General features: G+C 37.0%; 8 protein-coding genes across 8 annotated transcripts; 5 read left to right on the top strand and 3 right to left on the bottom strand.

Moving 5' to 3' along the window:
• Positions 1-691: 691 nt before the first annotated feature.
• Positions 692-1,643, top strand: B0P05DRAFT_485605 (uncharacterized protein; the record flags this gene model as incomplete). The annotated part of the gene is made up of 5 exons (XM_051575256.1): positions 692-916; positions 963-1,176; positions 1,224-1,325; positions 1,458-1,517; positions 1,570-1,643. Coding segments are annotated over exons 1-5 (651 nt in total), but the record flags the coding sequence as incomplete, so codon positions are not given.
• Positions 1,644-3,581: 1,938 nt separating this feature from the next.
• B0P05DRAFT_528784 (uncharacterized protein) lies at positions 3,582-5,339 on the top strand (the record flags this gene model as incomplete). Its single annotated transcript, XM_051576672.1, has 2 exons — positions 3,582-4,795; positions 4,880-5,339. 2 exons carry the CDS (start codon positions 3,582-3,584, stop codon positions 5,214-5,216), a joined length of 1,551 nt encoding a protein of 516 aa, XP_051438192.1. The 3' UTR covers positions 5,217-5,339.
• Positions 5,340-6,352: 1,013 nt separating this feature from the next.
• On the bottom strand, positions 6,353-8,112 carry B0P05DRAFT_528776 (pyridoxal phosphate-dependent transferase). Its single transcript, XM_051576671.1, has 3 exons — positions 7,833-8,112; positions 6,653-7,772; positions 6,353-6,606 (listed from the first exon to the last, which is right to left on the bottom strand). The coding sequence occupies exons 1-3, from the start codon at positions 8,049-8,051 to the stop codon at positions 6,473-6,475; spliced, it is 1,473 nt and encodes a 490-aa protein (XP_051438191.1). The 5' UTR covers positions 8,052-8,112; the 3' UTR covers positions 6,353-6,472.
• Positions 8,113-8,419: 307 nt separating this feature from the next.
• B0P05DRAFT_528775 (uncharacterized protein) lies at positions 8,420-9,733 on the bottom strand. Its single transcript, XM_051576670.1, has one exon. The coding sequence runs from the start codon at positions 9,691-9,693 to the stop codon at positions 8,542-8,544; it is 1,152 nt and encodes a 383-aa protein (XP_051438190.1). The 5' UTR covers positions 9,694-9,733; the 3' UTR covers positions 8,420-8,541.
• A 1,617-nt stretch (positions 9,734-11,350) lies between these two features.
• B0P05DRAFT_463708 (Gar1/Naf1 RNA binding region-domain-containing protein) lies at positions 11,351-11,914 on the top strand (the record flags this gene model as incomplete). Its single annotated transcript, XM_051574179.1, has 2 exons — positions 11,351-11,420; positions 11,469-11,914. Coding segments are annotated over 2 exons (516 nt in total), but the record flags the coding sequence as incomplete, so codon positions are not given.
• Positions 11,915-12,403: 489 nt separating this feature from the next.
• On the top strand, positions 12,404-13,361 carry B0P05DRAFT_528765 (uncharacterized protein). Its single transcript, XM_051576669.1, has one exon. The coding sequence runs from the start codon at positions 12,564-12,566 to the stop codon at positions 13,317-13,319; it is 756 nt and encodes a 251-aa protein (XP_051438188.1). The 5' UTR covers positions 12,404-12,563; the 3' UTR covers positions 13,320-13,361.
• An 11-nt stretch (positions 13,362-13,372) lies between these two features.
• Positions 13,373-15,217, top strand: B0P05DRAFT_584212 (P-loop containing nucleoside triphosphate hydrolase protein; the record flags this gene model as incomplete). The annotated part of the gene is made up of 9 exons (XM_051582331.1): positions 13,373-13,540; positions 13,592-13,850; positions 13,896-14,194; positions 14,240-14,365; positions 14,414-14,489; positions 14,535-14,647; positions 14,696-14,947; positions 14,983-15,147; positions 15,194-15,217. The coding sequence occupies 9 exons, from the start codon at positions 13,373-13,375 to the stop codon at positions 15,215-15,217; spliced, it is 1,482 nt and encodes a 493-aa protein (XP_051438187.1).
• Positions 15,218-15,289: 72 nt separating this feature from the next.
• B0P05DRAFT_584211 (replication fork protection component Swi3-domain-containing protein) lies at positions 15,290-16,359 on the bottom strand (the record flags this gene model as incomplete). The annotated part of the gene is made up of 4 exons (XM_051582330.1): positions 15,290-15,762; positions 15,811-16,026; positions 16,072-16,151; positions 16,193-16,359. The coding sequence occupies 4 exons, from the start codon at positions 16,357-16,359 to the stop codon at positions 15,290-15,292; spliced, it is 936 nt and encodes a 311-aa protein (XP_051438186.1).
• Between the last annotated feature and the right edge of the window lie 27 nt (positions 16,360-16,386).

The following is a 16,386-nucleotide window of genomic DNA, read 5'->3' as shown; positions in this document are numbered from 1 at the left end:
TTTAGTTCGAGTTTAAAATATATTAAAATCTACTCGTCATGATAAAAAAAAAATACTCTGCCCATTTCATTATAAAAGAAAAAGACCACTAGCGAATTAAAGGCAAGCATTTATGTTACACTAGTAGCAACAAACAAAATAATGGGGGGGGAGGAAGTGCTCTTTCAAACCACATGCTTCATTTGTGCCATCTATTCTAATTTGTCTACCTCTTGAATGAAAGTAAAGAAAACTCCTTTAACGAAGCACTCAACATGGCCTGTGCTTTGATAACAAACTGCCAATCAAAGGTTGTCATTGTCTGAATAGAATGCATTATGCATGAACCTTATTGTATTCACGAAATCAGCCAATTATGCTTCACAAACCAAAATAATTCTTTTATTTGAATCAAGACACTTGATTATTGCCATGATATGGCTTCATGAAAGACTTGATTGTTTGACTCTCCGAGGCCTTTGTTTGCCATTATTCATCGCCATTTCTCTCTTTTTCTTCTCTTTATCTTGGTGATATTTTCTTTCAAACTAAAAAGATGAAGCAGGAGTAAAGAAAAAATCACAAGAATTGAACTTGTAAAATCAATAAAAAAAAAAAGTTTATTTCCACAGCATAATAAATAAGCACACTTCCTTCTTTCTCTTCATCTGATTCATTGTGATTACTTCTTCTTTTTGATAAGATGGGAGATGTGGACCATACACTGTCAAAAAACATGCCTCCCGGTACAGCATTTTCCATCATGTTTGTCACTATTGGCTTCTCATGTTTTGTGTGGCAGACTCTTACTGTTGGAGAAATGTTGTATAAATCAAGGAAGCCTATTATTGGTCTTGTGCTTTTTCAAGCATTTTTAGGAATCATTGTCACTGTTGTCACACTGTTGACTTCTCTAATTGATATTGGATGCAATTTTGTAACTTATTGACTTTCTTATAAACATGAAACTAATTCTTACAAAGCGACTTATTTTCTCTGTTGTTGGTGTCAATGTAGGCGATATGTCACTACAATTTGTGCTTCTTTGGAAAGCCTATTTGGGTAACAATAGATCCAAAGTTATACTGATTTTAGGATTGATTCCTATCTTCGGCATTGCTATCTTTATCTTGATCAACATGACGATTGGAAAGTCAGAAACGAATTTAAACTTGGGTGTTTGTGCTACAGACTATCGTAAGCAACAACTCTTGTTATATAGTGTATTGATCTGATTTACATAGCTACATTCATTGTCATTATTAAAGCTAGTATTGATTGTACTTCCAATGCGTTTCTTTCAGCTTGCTTTATTCTTGTCATTTATAGACATTATCGAACTCTTGGTAGCAGCATTCAAAGAACACTGCTTACTGAAGGACTCATTTACTGGTAAGATTATTCTGTCATGCAGATCAAACATTCACACCTTTTTTTCTCATATAGTTTTGGTGTTTGTTTCTCTAATATATTGACAGGTATTCTGCTAACGAAAAACGTCTTGGGTGGCAATACTCCCATCATTTATACTATTGATTGTAAGAGACAAACATAACAGTATATGTCATAAATTAAACTCTGACATGATAGGGTATTTGGCGTCTTTCTTGATCATCAAACAATTAAGACAAAGGCACAACAAAGCACCTAAAGACCAAGACGACGAAGATGGCGCCTCTTTTGTTGATGGAAGCTCGTCTATAATCACGGCAAATTTCTCTCGAACTAACGACAATGGCGACAAAACGCTGCAACTTGTGAACGTCAACAGAATAACAGAAGCAGACAAAGAAAACCAAATAATGCACACAGAGACCAAGATTCAAGATACTATGTACCGTCCTGTTGATGATCACAGGAGAAATACATATCATCCTCACTCCGTTGATAACAGTACATTAGTACCATCTTCACCCATATCAAGGTCTTCTTCGCCCTATATCTTTGATAAAGAAGAGCAACCTATTTATTCTATTCCTAGTCTTCCTCAGAAGATTGCTATACCTGGTTCTCTAAACCCTCCTCCAAGGAAAGAATTTATCAAAGAAGACGAACTAACCCAAAATGAAAAGAATAACCACGATACATTCTCTAATGATTCATAAAATAAAATCAGATTTTTGGAAAAGAAAAGATCCTGAAAAAAACAATATGATTTGTCAATAGTCTTCCATTTGTTGGTTGTTATAAAGTACTTATATGATATTTTCGGCCAAAAAGTGTCAATGCTTGTATTAAATCACTCACTACTTGATTTGGGTACATCCTAATTGGGAAAAAAAGTGCGCATGCAAATGGATTGCATAATGACTTTGTCACTTAGACTATAAATGTGAATGGAATGCTTATCAAGTAGCTCATGGCTACAAAAATCAGATTGACTTGACTAGAATCCAGTGCATCCAACTCACCAAACTCTCTAGCTCAAGAGATCAAGTTGGTTGTAGTAAGATATCATATCCGAATAAATAGTTTGGTAGTGCATTACTTTTTCATGTAACAGAGACATCAGACAAACATATGCTTCAATGGCAAAAAAGACAGCACTTCATGCAAACCTTTGTCTATTCTTTAGGCATATGAAGGTATTGTAAGGTCTGTTTGTACACTCATAAAAATTTCACTTGCCTACAAACAGTGTTTGTTAACGTCTATGGTACCTTTGAAGTTGATTTGGACCAAAACAAGCGACTTGTAAAATTTGATCAAAAAGACCGTTTGACCAAAGGGTACTAATCATGAAAAAAAAAGCTCGTGACAACTTTGAGTTTTTTATTTTTATATTTTTTTTTTTCTGACGCTACAAGACGAAAAATAGAGCTATTGGCAAGCTTAAATACTCAAAATGTGCGCTATAGGCTATAGTTTCTGGTGAATGTGCCTGCTTGCTAATTGTACTACAAAAATGATGAAATATGAGTGAAACCTCTCGTAAACATTTTCGTTTATTTTCGTAACGTTTTGGCAGCAAAGTTGTTGTTCTTTCTACACCAATAGACTCCAAAAGCAACAATCTACACCTTTTTGTCACTACACCAAAGCCGAACAACTACGTCTCGATGCAGTTCTCAGCAAACACCGTAAGAAAGGAGATAGAAAAAATATGAGATGATGGGATCTTCATCAAAACGCTACTAAATAGATACTGCATGAGCTCTATTGAATATACATGTTGCATGAAAATTGCATGAACATATCATATTTCTGTTTTAACACATTTCTATGAGATGGATAGAATATACATATTCTATCTATATTCTATCATTTTTTTTTTCCTACGGTGTATGGCTATGTTTGCAACTTCGAATACACCCAAGCCATTCCACCCAAATTATGCGCCTCCGGGCAGTTGGCCGCCGCGCTCCTTAAGAGACAAACTGTCTCGACTGATTCCTTCATCTCTCCTTCTTCTTTTCATCATTGTTTCGCTTGGCTTAACTTTTATATAGTCCTTGTCTCATTTTTGACTTCATTTTATCTCTTTTAATCTTATAACTCATTGTCGAGTACCTCTTTTTTGTAGCCCTATCGCGCTGCAAAATACGTGAGGCGCCTTCTTTCTTTCACACCTTTCACGCGCTTTATTTTCCATTTGCTGCAACATGCATCCGCCACTCCCTCATGGTATCAACCCTAACTTTAAGATCAATGAAGCAGAGGCCAAAAAGCACAAGCTATATAAATCAATTATTGTTATACCTGAACTGGCTAAAAACGCTTTAAATAACAATCCTAAAAGTGATAAAAAGACCTATGATAAATTCAAAGCTACTTTTAAGACTATTAGCAAGCGCTTTATTCAGCAACCTGCCTTGGTTCGTTTCACTAAACTTCTGGTTGAATATATGGATTTGGAGACCACCAGAAATAAATTTAATGATGCCATTGAAGAAGCTGTTTTAGACAACATACTCATAATTGAAGAAGAAAAGTCTAGAAAAAGAATCAAAATCATACAAACTCAAACTCTCAACCAAGAGCTTTCTGCTGAAATCAGTTGCTCTTCGACGGTAGCTGAGAAAGATGAAAATGATACTATTGCTAATGATTTGACCAATATCACGGGGCAAGCAGCGGATGAGACAGGTTACATACAAAAGATAATCTACGGAGACGCAGAGAAACTTCATGATAGATATAAAGAAAGTGATGACTTGACTCCTGTTGAAAGGAAACGTATGTGTGCCGGCCTTTCTGGGATGCTTGATATCAGTGATAGCTCATACCATAGCCAGAGACTTCTGTTTGGCACCAGTAAATGGAAGAATATAAATGAGTATTACTCCCGATTTAGACAGTCATTTTTCCACACAAAACTTGATTCCAACCTTAATTCATTATATGAAATATGGGACACTATTCACAAGGCGCTTACAACGGATCATAATTTCTTTCAAGCCCGAAGAACCTTCAATCGCCTCTCTAGTGAAAACGATATTAATGAATACGTTTTTAAACAACTACAAATAATTGACTATTTTCTCGACACCTTTGACAATAAGCAATTTGTTCTGAATCCCAAAGATCCGATGAAATTGACGGAACGAGATTATGAATCACAGATTTGGGTTCCTCTCTTCACCAAATTATTCAACATAAAGAAAAACCTTCTCGTCCGAATCAAGACAGGTGAATCAGTACCTGAAGAATCAACAAAAAGAAAAGCTGAACAGTATGAAAACGATAAGAATGTTATTGGATTTAAAGTCGACTTAAGGCTGATTCACGACCATAAGAAGTTGGAAATAGACTTGGCAAGTACTGAAGTAGCCCTTTCGTGTGCTGATGAAGTCAAATTGTGTCACAATGAATCCAAGTTACTAAGAGAATCCATGATTAATACAGAAATAATACATCACCTTATTGAAAGCGAAGATTATATATATACCTGGACTATTAGAATTATTGGTTTGACTGCTGTCTTCTCAAAAGTTCTTTATGATGATGAATACAAGATATATGTCAACGTTTATCAATTCACATTTCATTTTCCTACCTGTATCAGTGAACTTGAAGATTTAAAAGATAATCTGGAATTGTTGTTCAAATTTAAAGAAGATACCGAGCGAATTGCAAGCAAAGTTCAAAAAGCATTGAAACATGCCGAGCGGCAATACCATTGTTCTGAAGACTTTCCCCCCGAAAGGAAGCTTGCTCCTGAACCACCCATATACTTTACTCCACCTAGAAACGAAGCACGCCGTTCAGTTCTGCCATTCAAAGGTAAAACTCTTTGATTAACCAAAGTTAACTATTATACAACCAAACAGTACGACACTTTTTTATTTTATTTTATTTTATTTAAAGAACAATGTATTAACGTTTCTATTGATATTAAAATGATTTATTATTGAAGATACGGATAAAATTTTGGGTGGAATGGCTTGGGTGTATTCGAAGTTGCAAACATAGCCATACACCGTAGGAAAAAAAAAATGATAGAATATAGATAGAATATGTATATTCTATCCATCTCATAGAAATGTGTTAAAACAGAAATATGATATGTTCATGCAATTTTCATGCAACATGTATATTCAATAGAGCTCATGCAGTATCTATTTAGTAGCGTTTTGATGAAGATCCCATCATCTCATATTTTTTCTATCTCCTTTCTTACGGTGTTTGCTGAGAACTGCATCGAGACGTAGTTGTTCGGCTTTGGTGTAGTGACAAAAAGGTGTAGATTGTTGCTTTTGGAGTCTATTGGTGTAGAAAGAACAACAACTTTGCTGCCAAAACGTTACGAAAATAAACGAAAATGTTTACGAGAGGTTTCACTCATATTTCATCATTTTTGTAGTACAATTAGCAAGCAGGCACATTCACCAGAAACTATAGCCTATAGCGCACATTTTGAGTATTTAAGCTTGCCAATAGCTCTATTTTTCGTCTTGTAGCGTCAGAAAAAAAAAAATATAAAAATAAAAAACTCAAAGTTGTCACGAGCTTTTTTTTTCATGATTAGTACCCTTTGGTCAAACGGTCTTTTTGATCAAATTTTACAAGTCGCTTGTTTTGGTCCAAATCAACTTCAAAGGTACCATAGACGTTAACAAACACTGTTTGTAGGCAAGTGAAATTTTTATGAGTGTACAAACAGACCTTACAATACCTTCATATGCCTAAAGAATAGACAAAGGTTTGCATGAAGTGCTGTCTTTTTTGCCATTGAAGCATATGTTTGTCTGATGTCTCTGTTACATGAAAAAGTAATGCACTACCAAACTATTTATTCGGATATGATATCTTACTACAACCAACTTGATCTCTTGAGCTAGAGAGTTTGGTGAGTTGGATGCACTGGATTCTAGTCAAGTCAATCTGATTTTTGTAGCCATGAGCTACTTGATAAGCATTCCATTCACATTGTATATAGTCAGTCTTGTGAAACACCCTAAACTTAATGTTTAGCAAGATACACGGGTATTTCTCTAAAGGGAATGAGCTTTAATTTTATTTTTTTATTTAAACGTCAAGTGAAAATAAACAATTAGTCTTGATGGTCTTCCATAAACTGAACATGAAACGCTTCAATATCAGAACAAAACTGATCAAACAAATGCTCTTCAGGTAAGAAGGTAGATCGAAAATGCCAGGTATTATGTTCTTGTCCAAACCCTGAACCTAATTTAAGGTAAGTCCTGTGTCTCATCGTGGGAAAAATTCTTACCTGGTACGACACAAACACCCGTTGCTTCCAACATGGCATGAGCATAATAAGCATCGGGTGCCATACGATGTTTTTTGGCTTCTTCTATGGCTTTTTGGGGTAACACCACTTGTGGGAAAAGGTACATGGAACCCTCAGCAGGTTGACATGAGACACCTTCAAGGCGATTAAACACACTTTCCAGCTTTTTAGATCGTCGACGTAGGGATTCATAAATAGCACGAATTTCAGACTTGTATGAGTCATACGAAGCGTCTCCAAAACGAGGCGGGTTACACATCAAGTCCACCAAAATCTGACCATGTAAATTAGGACAAAGCGACACAGAGGCCATCTTGTAGAGTTGGTCAAGTACGTCAGGGTCCAGGTTCACACATTCAAAATAACCGCCACGTCGACCACATTCACCCACCATGCCCTTTGAAATCGAATGAAACGACACAAGTTCTAAACCTTCCCTTATTTCAGCATCGGGGTGTTCCATCAGGGCCTTCTTGAAGCTGACAAACGGACGTTCTTGTGGGTCATAAATGTTGGTTTGATAAACTTCATCCGCTAATAAAACCAAACGTTGTTCATAACAGAAAGTAACAATGTCTTGCATATTTTCTTCACTTAAGCATTGTCCTGTAGGGTTGCCTGGATTGATAATGACCAAAGCTCTTACGTCAATGCCTTGTTTGCGTGCATCTGCCACAATCCCAGTCAACTGTCTCACATCTAAACTCCAGCCAGTAGCTTCGTCCAGATAATAATGTACAGGTGTAGCGCCGTACAGTGTTAATGTGGCGGAATAAAGAGGGTATTGAGGAATAGGAATCATGATGCCCGTATTGGTATTTTCAGTCAACATACTCAGTAAGCTCTGAACACCAGCAGACGCACCTTGTGTTAAATAGATATGGTTAGGGTCAGCAGTATGACCATCACGTTCAGCAATAAAGTCAGCCACTGTTTGACGGATAGCAGGCACGCCCTGAGAATGAGAATAAGCGCCTACACTGCCAATGGCATTCAATAAAAATTCAGCTCTTTCGATAGCATCTGAAGGATACAATTGTGATACAAGACCACGGTTCTCTTTTTTTAGTAAATCTGGATTATCACAAAGAGATGCCACCTAGTAGTTGAATGACAAGTTAGAACAAGTCTTTTCTTTTTATGCATTTCTATATGTTACCTGACGGAAAAATGTGACAGGTGTCTGGTTAAGTTGTTGTGGATTACCAATATTACAATTCACGACTTTATCAAAAGGATATTGTTTACCCTTTTCAATGTCTGAGCGAATTTCTTCAGCACGAATAGCCAAACGACCCCGCACAGCATATTCCACATTTTTAATTAGTGGGTTCATATTGTCAATGGTAAGCACTTTGGTAGAATCAGTGACAGTCATATTTTTGATAAAATAAAAAGATAAAGAGAAAGAAAGAAAACTATTTCCTCCCCCTTTTTTTATAATAAAGTTCATTGCTATGATTTCACATGACAAGGTATATTTTCTGTTTATCGCCCGTTTTATTTTTCTGATGCAATTGGCGTGTTTGATTGGTTGATTTTAATGTGGGGGAATAGTTCATTGCCAGTCCATTTTCGCCCCTTTGACAACCCTTTTTTTTCGGCTTAAAAGAGTTACATTCGATTTTTTGATAAGAGATGAAAAGCAAAAGAAGCTAACATATGATTTAGACATTCAAAGAATAATGCTATGTTGTAAAATACAATATTTATAAAATATATATATATATATATATATATATAGACAGAGAGAGAGAGAGAGAGAGAGAGAGAGAGACGTATGTAGGTAAATTTCACATACACACGTACATGGGATGATAGTAACTGACAATGAAGATAGAGTATAAAAGGGGGAGATAATAATGTCATTAGACTGGAATACGTCGACACACTGGGCATGAATTATGGGCTTCACAAAGCCAACGATCAACACATTCTCGATGAAAGACATGATGACATTTGAGGATACGTACAGACTGTTTCAGTTTAAACTCGTCTAGACACACGAGGCATTGGTCATCTTTAAGGGATTTCTTTGTGTCGTCTGACCAGTCAGTTACGGGTATGGCTTCATCCACTGCGGCCTGCGTGGTGGTGAGGGGACGGACCGGGCCCAGCATATTCCCTAGCCACAATAAATCTTCATAACTAGGATTGTCTTCCAATACAACAGAAGAAGAAAGTAACTGGAAATTAGGATGGTTATTGTTCAACACATACACAATCCATTGCCCGTCTTGTTGTTGACTATGAAATGACCGAGCATGTGTTGTGGTTGTTGAATTCATAGAGAGTGGCATGGACTGTATCGTATCTGTAGAAGAAGAAGTAGAGACTTGTGATCTTGGTCTTCTTAAACCACCCATAAATCGATAGGTAGGAGGAGGAGTCAATGGTGTTGTATCGACATCGATATTGGTATGGGGACGATATTCAATCACCAAAATATGCATTCGCCTTGAAGTCGTTGACGAAGCAGAGGATTGTGTAGGTTCATGCTCCTGTTGTTGTGGGGCTCGAAGCGGTAATTGTAAATACCGTAAAAATGAATTTCCGCTGGTACGTTGATGGTCTTCTCGAGATGCATTGTGCAAAAGTTCGCTTAGAAAGGTATGTGTTGAATCAGAAGATGATGTCACACTATTTTCATGAACAAGATAGGGCTGAGGTGGTCCTGTTACTGCTGCTGCCGCTTGAGTGGCTTCTTGTGTAGCGCGGCGTACGGAAGATGTGGTAGAGGGAGCATGATAATGGGTTGTATTCGGCGGACTTGTTTGCTGAGGTCGAGTTGTGTTTTGTCTAGGTCGAATAAAGCGACGAGCAGGATGAGTTGCGTGAAGACGATTTGAGATTCTTCTAAAGAACGATGTTGGTTGTGATGAGTGCATGGAGCTTGAATGAAGTGTTCGAGTGGATGCATTGTCATGCCTTGAAACTGCAGATGATGGCGATTGGCCCATAATGGAATAAAATAAAATAAAAAAAAAGAAAAAGAAAAAGAAAAGAATTATTTTGCACATTCTACATGCTGCGTTTAAATCTATATATGCTTGCTTTGTTACCTTGACGACATTTGTTTGGCTGCATGAATTTTAGCCTCTGTTGGCATGGCTATGAAAACTGTACAATGGTTTATTATGCCGAGATCTTTTGTGTCCATGTACTTAGTGTTCAAGTGATGCATGTATTTCAAACAAGTACTGCTTGATGAGCAGGGTAAACAAGCTTATATGATTGGTGAGGCATTCTGTCTATTAGCATTCTATTTTATTGTATATATGTGCCTAGATAAAGCCATACTGCTCGTGCCTAGCATTAATGCATAACTATATGAGGCAAAGAGTAATAAAAAGGAAAAATAGCCTTATATGTATGACTAATTATCTTAAAATAAATCCTTATTTGTATTTGTTGAGACAATACGCCAGTCTCCCTTTATTATGATACTTAGAGTTTAATCAACCATGGTTCTCCAAAGAAATTAGACTGTAGTTCATGCTCATCGGAAACTTAGATTTTAGTAATCATAAAATAAAATACTTATTTAAAGATATGCTGCCGTTCTCAAATTTAGTTCAGTATTGAGGAGAAAGCAGGAAGCATTTCATGAAAGAGCAAAGTGGTTATGCCTGAGATAGCAATGACTGAAGCTAGATATTTTATATCTTCCATTTATACTACTACAACTGTTCTTCATTTAGGATTATAACAGACTAAAGGTACCTTTGATGTTTCTGTATCTTGTTGTTTCCTGCCTTCTGACTGATTGCTTAGGATGTTGAAGTCTCTTGAAACAGTAGACACAGGTTTGAGATTTACCTTTATTTTAGTGCCAAAGTTGCCATCATTATGCGCCTTGTAGCTTTGTCTCTGTTCTACTCACCACTGCATAATAGCAAATGATGATGATAACCAAACTTTGTGTTGGAACTTAGCTGCAACATAGTTTTCACTACCTCAATCATAGTTTATTGCTATAAAAAAAGATAAGAGTTTCCTAAACTTAAGCAAATCCAGAACATAAACGCAATGAAGTATTTATAGTGACACAAGTATCCATGCATAAAACAACATGTATTGTGTGTTATGAAATCTTTCTTCAATAAGCCATAAAGAGTATTTTTCATTAGAAACTACGCCTAAAAACACAAAGAAGAAGGGAAACTATGATGGTAGCTTCAGTCAATAGATTTACAACTAGACAGTCAACAGGCCTGGATACTTTTAGTGCTCTTGTTCCATCATTGCTCCCATCGAAAATAAATGAAAGTTGTCATACCGTTCAATTTCCCTTTGAGAATGAATAAATCATAGCTGTGTGTAGTCTTATTTGTGTGTTCACATCGTAGAGACCTACACTTTGTGTCAAGATGTTCTATTTTATAGCTGTGTGCTTTGTAATGTGATGAGGGCTGTTAAAGCTCTATCTTCGGCTCTTAAAAGACGGATATTGTGACCGTCCTTGCCAAACAAAATTTTCTTTAAAAAAAAAGCCTTCCAATTTTTTTCTCTACTTTTATATATATATATATATATATACAAACTAAGGAAAAATGGCTTTCGGACAACAAAGAGGCGGCGGTCGTGGTGGTTTCCGTGGAGGTAACTCTTTTTTCTTTTTTTCTTTCTTATTATTAGTCATTGCCCACATTTCCTAACTTTTTTTTCTTTCTTAAAGGTCGTGGTGGAGGTCGTGGTGGTTTCTCTGGTGGAGGAGCTCCTCAAGGTCCTCCTGCTGAAGTTATCCGTAAGTCCTGATATGACCATATACACAGATATAACTCACTCAAGATAGCCATGGGTGCTTTTGTTCATGCTTGTGAAGGTGAAATGGTCTGCAAGTCTATCAACCCCAAGATCCCTTATTTCAACGCACCCATCTTCCTCGAAAACAAGAGTCAAATCGGTAAAGTGGATGAAATTTTAGGTCCTTTGAACGAAGTGTATTTCACTGTCAAGATGCAAGAAGGCATGATTGCCAAATCTTTCAAGGTGGATGATAAAGTCTATATTGGTACTGATAAACTCTTGCCTCTTGAACGTTTCTTGCCTAAGCCTAAGGTTGCTGGAAAGGGTAAAGTGATATTCTATATATATACTATTGATGGACTGACATCGATATTAGTTGGTAAACCTACTGGTCAACAAGGTCGTGGTGGTGGAAGAGGTGGTGCTACCCGTGGTGGTGGAAGAGGCGGTGCTACCCGTGGTGGCGGAAGAGGTGGCTTTGGTGGTAAGTAGCCATATGACACATACATGTATGATTGAATCTAAACTATATGATGATAGGTGGTCGTGGCAGTGGTCGTGGTGGTTCCCGTGGTGGTTTTGGTGGTAAGGCATTTTCATGGTTCAATTGAAACCCATCACTCACTTTATTCCTTAGGTGGCCGTGGTGGTGGTGGTGGCCGTGGTGGTAGTAGTCGTGGTGGAAGAGGTCGCTTCTAAACAGTTATAACAAATGAATTTAGACGATACGCATACACACATTTACACACACTCACATTTACACACACACTCATATCTCTATTGAACATACAATAATACACCACATTCACGACACCACAAGAATCATATATATATATATATATATATATATATAAAAAGATACTCTTATTCTTTTAGAATAATAAAAAAAAAAAGATATGTATATTTTATTACGAAGCGTGGTTTGAAATGGTGATAACTCTGTTTATGGCACCTTTTTTTTTTTCCCTCTTTTTCTCTTCTTTTTTTTTTTCATTTTGTTATGCCTACAACAATAGCCAATGTAACTACAATTATCATATAGATTATTGACTAAGCTATGTTATAGAACACTAGATATACCAGTGTAAGAAGACCTTTATTACAACACAACAACGATGACAGTGAAGACGAAGGCTTTATCATGACAACAAGTGATGAAACAGAAGAGGATGATGATGACGATGATGATACAATTACCGAGTCTTATTCAAGGTCATCCAGAGTGGACATCTATAGACTGGCCATTCGTACCAACAGTGAAATTCTTGAAGATTTAGCTGCCATCATTCGTATTCTTCGACAGATCAATGCTCTTTACCGTGTATTTCATAACAATAGTCATCATTTTACGACATTAAGAACTCGAAGAGGATTCTTTAGTCATGTCAGAAGAACCAATCTATCAAGACAATACGATGATAACAATGACTCGATAGAAGATGAAGAAGAAAGTGTGTTGGATGAAGATGAAGAAGAAGCCAATAAATTACTAGAGGCAGGTTTAGAAGATCTACAGGCAGTACTGACCATGGATAGCAGTCATGAAGATACAGGTCGAAGGAAAAGACAGTCCACTTTGGCCTTATTGTCTTTGATTACTTATCAGTATGAACATTGTTCAGATCAATACCTGTCTCGATACTTGGATCCAGATGGTGTGTATGATCCTACCTTGGCTATTTTTGCTGCAGCTATTTATGAAGAAGATGAAGAAGGATATGAGCCAAAATCATGCCGAGATATCATGATAGCAGCTGAAGAGCTGTATGGTCCAGGATGGCTTAAAGAGTTTCATAAAGGCAAAGAAGGTGCATTAAGAAAAATGCTTGAGAAACTCACATTTATAGCCAAAATTCGATTAAAAATACGTGATACAGACAGACCCATCGCCCGCTGAAACTGAGTTTGGCGTATGATTATGCAATTACCCTCCTTTCTTACTTTTTTTTAATGAAATTACCAACAACTTGTCTTTATACTTTTGCTATAATAAAATGTCAGCGCCATTACCATCAAACAAGAGCTTGTTTGTTTACCAACAAGAATGTCTATTATGGTCGTTCTTCTTATTCAGATGGTCACCATCTAGATTCTTTTTCTATAGCTGACCCTAGAACGGTAAATATCGAAACACACACAAATATATATGTATACTCAACTGGATGCCAGATAGTAAACTATCTCAATAACTATGTGATTGGTCAAGACAGAGCCAAAAAGATACTGGCCGTGGCTGTCTTTAATCATTATAACCGTGTACGAGCCAATCTTTCAAATCAGTCTGAACCAGAACAAGAACCAGACGATGCGATACAACAACATCATCAATATTATACCTTACCCCATGATGACTATACAACAAAAAGTGTCCATCCTAATCTTGTTCCTGCAGAAAGAATAAAGAGCAGTAGTTTATTTGAAGACAAATGTAAGTTCTTGATCAGATAAGATAGCACTCACTCTCTTTATTCAGGGACACATCAACAGCGTCGTAGTTGGGAGAATCCACCCACCACTGGATCTCAATGGCGTAATAAAGTAACCCTGACCACAGACAAGAAACCTAACAAGGAACCATCTTCTATGGAGGATACAGTCTACGATAAAAGCAATGTGATGTTGATTGGTCCAACAGGGTCTGGCAAGACATTACTCGCTAGGACATTAGCACAGATATTGCAGATACCCTTTTCCATGTCCGATGCTACTCGTTTTACCCAAGCAGGTTATGTAGGTGAAGATGTTGAACTGGTGATTCAACGCTTACTTCAGGTAATGCCCTTCATAGCAACGTATGCTGATAATCACTCTCTTTAGGCATGTGATTATGATGTACGAAAAGCAGAGACAGGCATTGTGTTTATTGATGAGATTGATAAGATTGCTAAAAGATCAGATGCGATGTCTGCTTCAAGAGATGTTTCGGGTGAAGGCGTACAGCAGGTAAAGCATTGAATGACTATCTACGTTCATAGTGACTTGTTTATCCAGTCTTTACTGCGTATGTTGGAAGGCACTGTGGTCCATGTGACAGACAAGTCAGCCAGTCATGGCAATCATCATGGTGGTAATATTCAAGTCCTTTGTTGCTTAAGACTCATTACGATATTAGGCTCAAACAAAGGGGGAGAGTCGTATGCAGTGGATACAAGCAATATTCTGTTTATTTTAAGTGGTGCATTTATGGGCCTAGAAAAGACCATTCAGGATAGAGTGGCAAAAGGGGTAAATAATAGGGAATCAAACATGAACCAATTCAATTGTATACTATAGTCCATTGGTTTCAATGCACGTATCCAAACAGAATCAGATAAAGCAGAAAAAGGCAGTCATGCTCTTCATCAAGTAGAGCCTACAGATTTGATTCAATATGGACTCATTGCTGAATTTACAGGCAGAATACCCATTATTGCGTCTGTGGACCATTTATCGACTGAAGATCTTGTTCGTGTGTTGACTGAACCCAAAAATTCGTTATTAAAGCAGTACCAAGGCTTGTTTGAACTAAACAAGGCAAGTTCATATGTGATTCATCAACACTGAATTGACATGTATGCTAGATTCAATTGAAATTCAGCAAGACAGCTTTAAGAAGAATTGCAGCCTTGGCCTTAGAGAAAGAGACAGGTGCAAGAGGATTGCGTCGTATTATGGAAAGCTTGTTGCTTGATGCTATGTATGATACACCCTCATCTTGGGTGAAGCAAGTAGTGATCAATAGTAAAGTAGTAGCCAATCAAAGAAAGGCTTTCTACTTGAGCCATGAACAAGGCCATATTTCAGATAAAATCATAACTCAAGATGATCAACAAGAAGAGATTCAACAATTACAACAACAACAACAACAAATGACATAAATGACATTTATTATTCAATGTCCTGCATTTCCTGGTCATTGTCTGCAGAAGGTATGTTGAGTTCCATAAGTTCATTGCTTGAAAGCTCTAATTCGATATCATCGCCCGCCAGTTCCTGTAGGATATCTTGATCTGCTCTCTCTAATTCTGCATTTTTCTTTTCTAAAGCTCTTTCTTTTTCTTCTTGCTTTTTAGCTTCTTCCTTCTTTTTTCTCTTTTGTTGTAATAAAGCCAATATATCCTGTCTACTCTTTGCGCTTTCTTCTTCTTCTTCTTCGCTATCATCCAAAGATACCATTTTACGCTTACGTTGTTGTTGTTGTTGTTGTGAATTAAACAAAGGTTCCTCTTCTTGTTGTCGAGTGATCTTTTTAGCTTTTGGTTTGTTGGCAGGAAGAGGCTTTGTGATAGGAATAAACAAAGGTCGATTATCATCTTCTGAAGATGCATCGTCTTCTTGTGTACGACTTGTATCATATTCATCTTTTTATGTTGTAAGCAAAAACGGACAATTTCTGTATACACATTTACCTTCACTTTGTACTCCTTGTCCTGATAGTTCTTTGTCTATATCGATTCGCACTTGTCTTCGTTCCTTGTATTCATCTTGCCATTCTTTAATGACAGCTTTGACTCGAGCTGATGATGCAGGTTTTGTTACTCGTTTAGCAAAATCCTGAAACTTGAGTTTAGGAAACAGATTGTTGGCCCAAAACATGTAAAACTGCATCAAGTTCTTTAGATCTTCTTCCTAATGGCACAATGAGTCTTTCTTTCCAATCAGAATAATACTTGCTTCATGTCCTTTTCCTTTGAATGTCAAATACTGACTTCGGTTCTTTAGAGCATAGATGCCATTGGTATCGAGTAATCTATCGAATGAGATGGGGGTGTTGATTTTTGAACAATTTACCGTTCTTCGTCTAATTTGGCTCTTTTTTGAGATGGTTTTTTATCGGATACTTCGTTGGCTACTTCTTGTTCAGTCGAAGGGCTTGGGTTGGTAGTTGTATTAGCAGCATGATTTATATTTTGCTCAATATCATAATCATCAAGCAAGATATCGTCAAATTCATCCATCTCTTAAAAACAAATTGAAAAAAAAAA

The sequence above is a fragment of the Gilbertella persicaria genome, assembly GCF_025201335.1.
Source record: "Gilbertella persicaria strain CBS 190.32 chromosome Unknown B0P05scaffold_6, whole genome shotgun sequence".
NCBI lineage: Eukaryota > Fungi > Mucoromycota > Mucoromycetes > Mucorales > Choanephoraceae > Gilbertella > Gilbertella persicaria.
The sequence above is the reverse complement of the archived record's forward strand: the minus strand, read 5'-3'. Positions and strand labels throughout refer to the sequence as shown.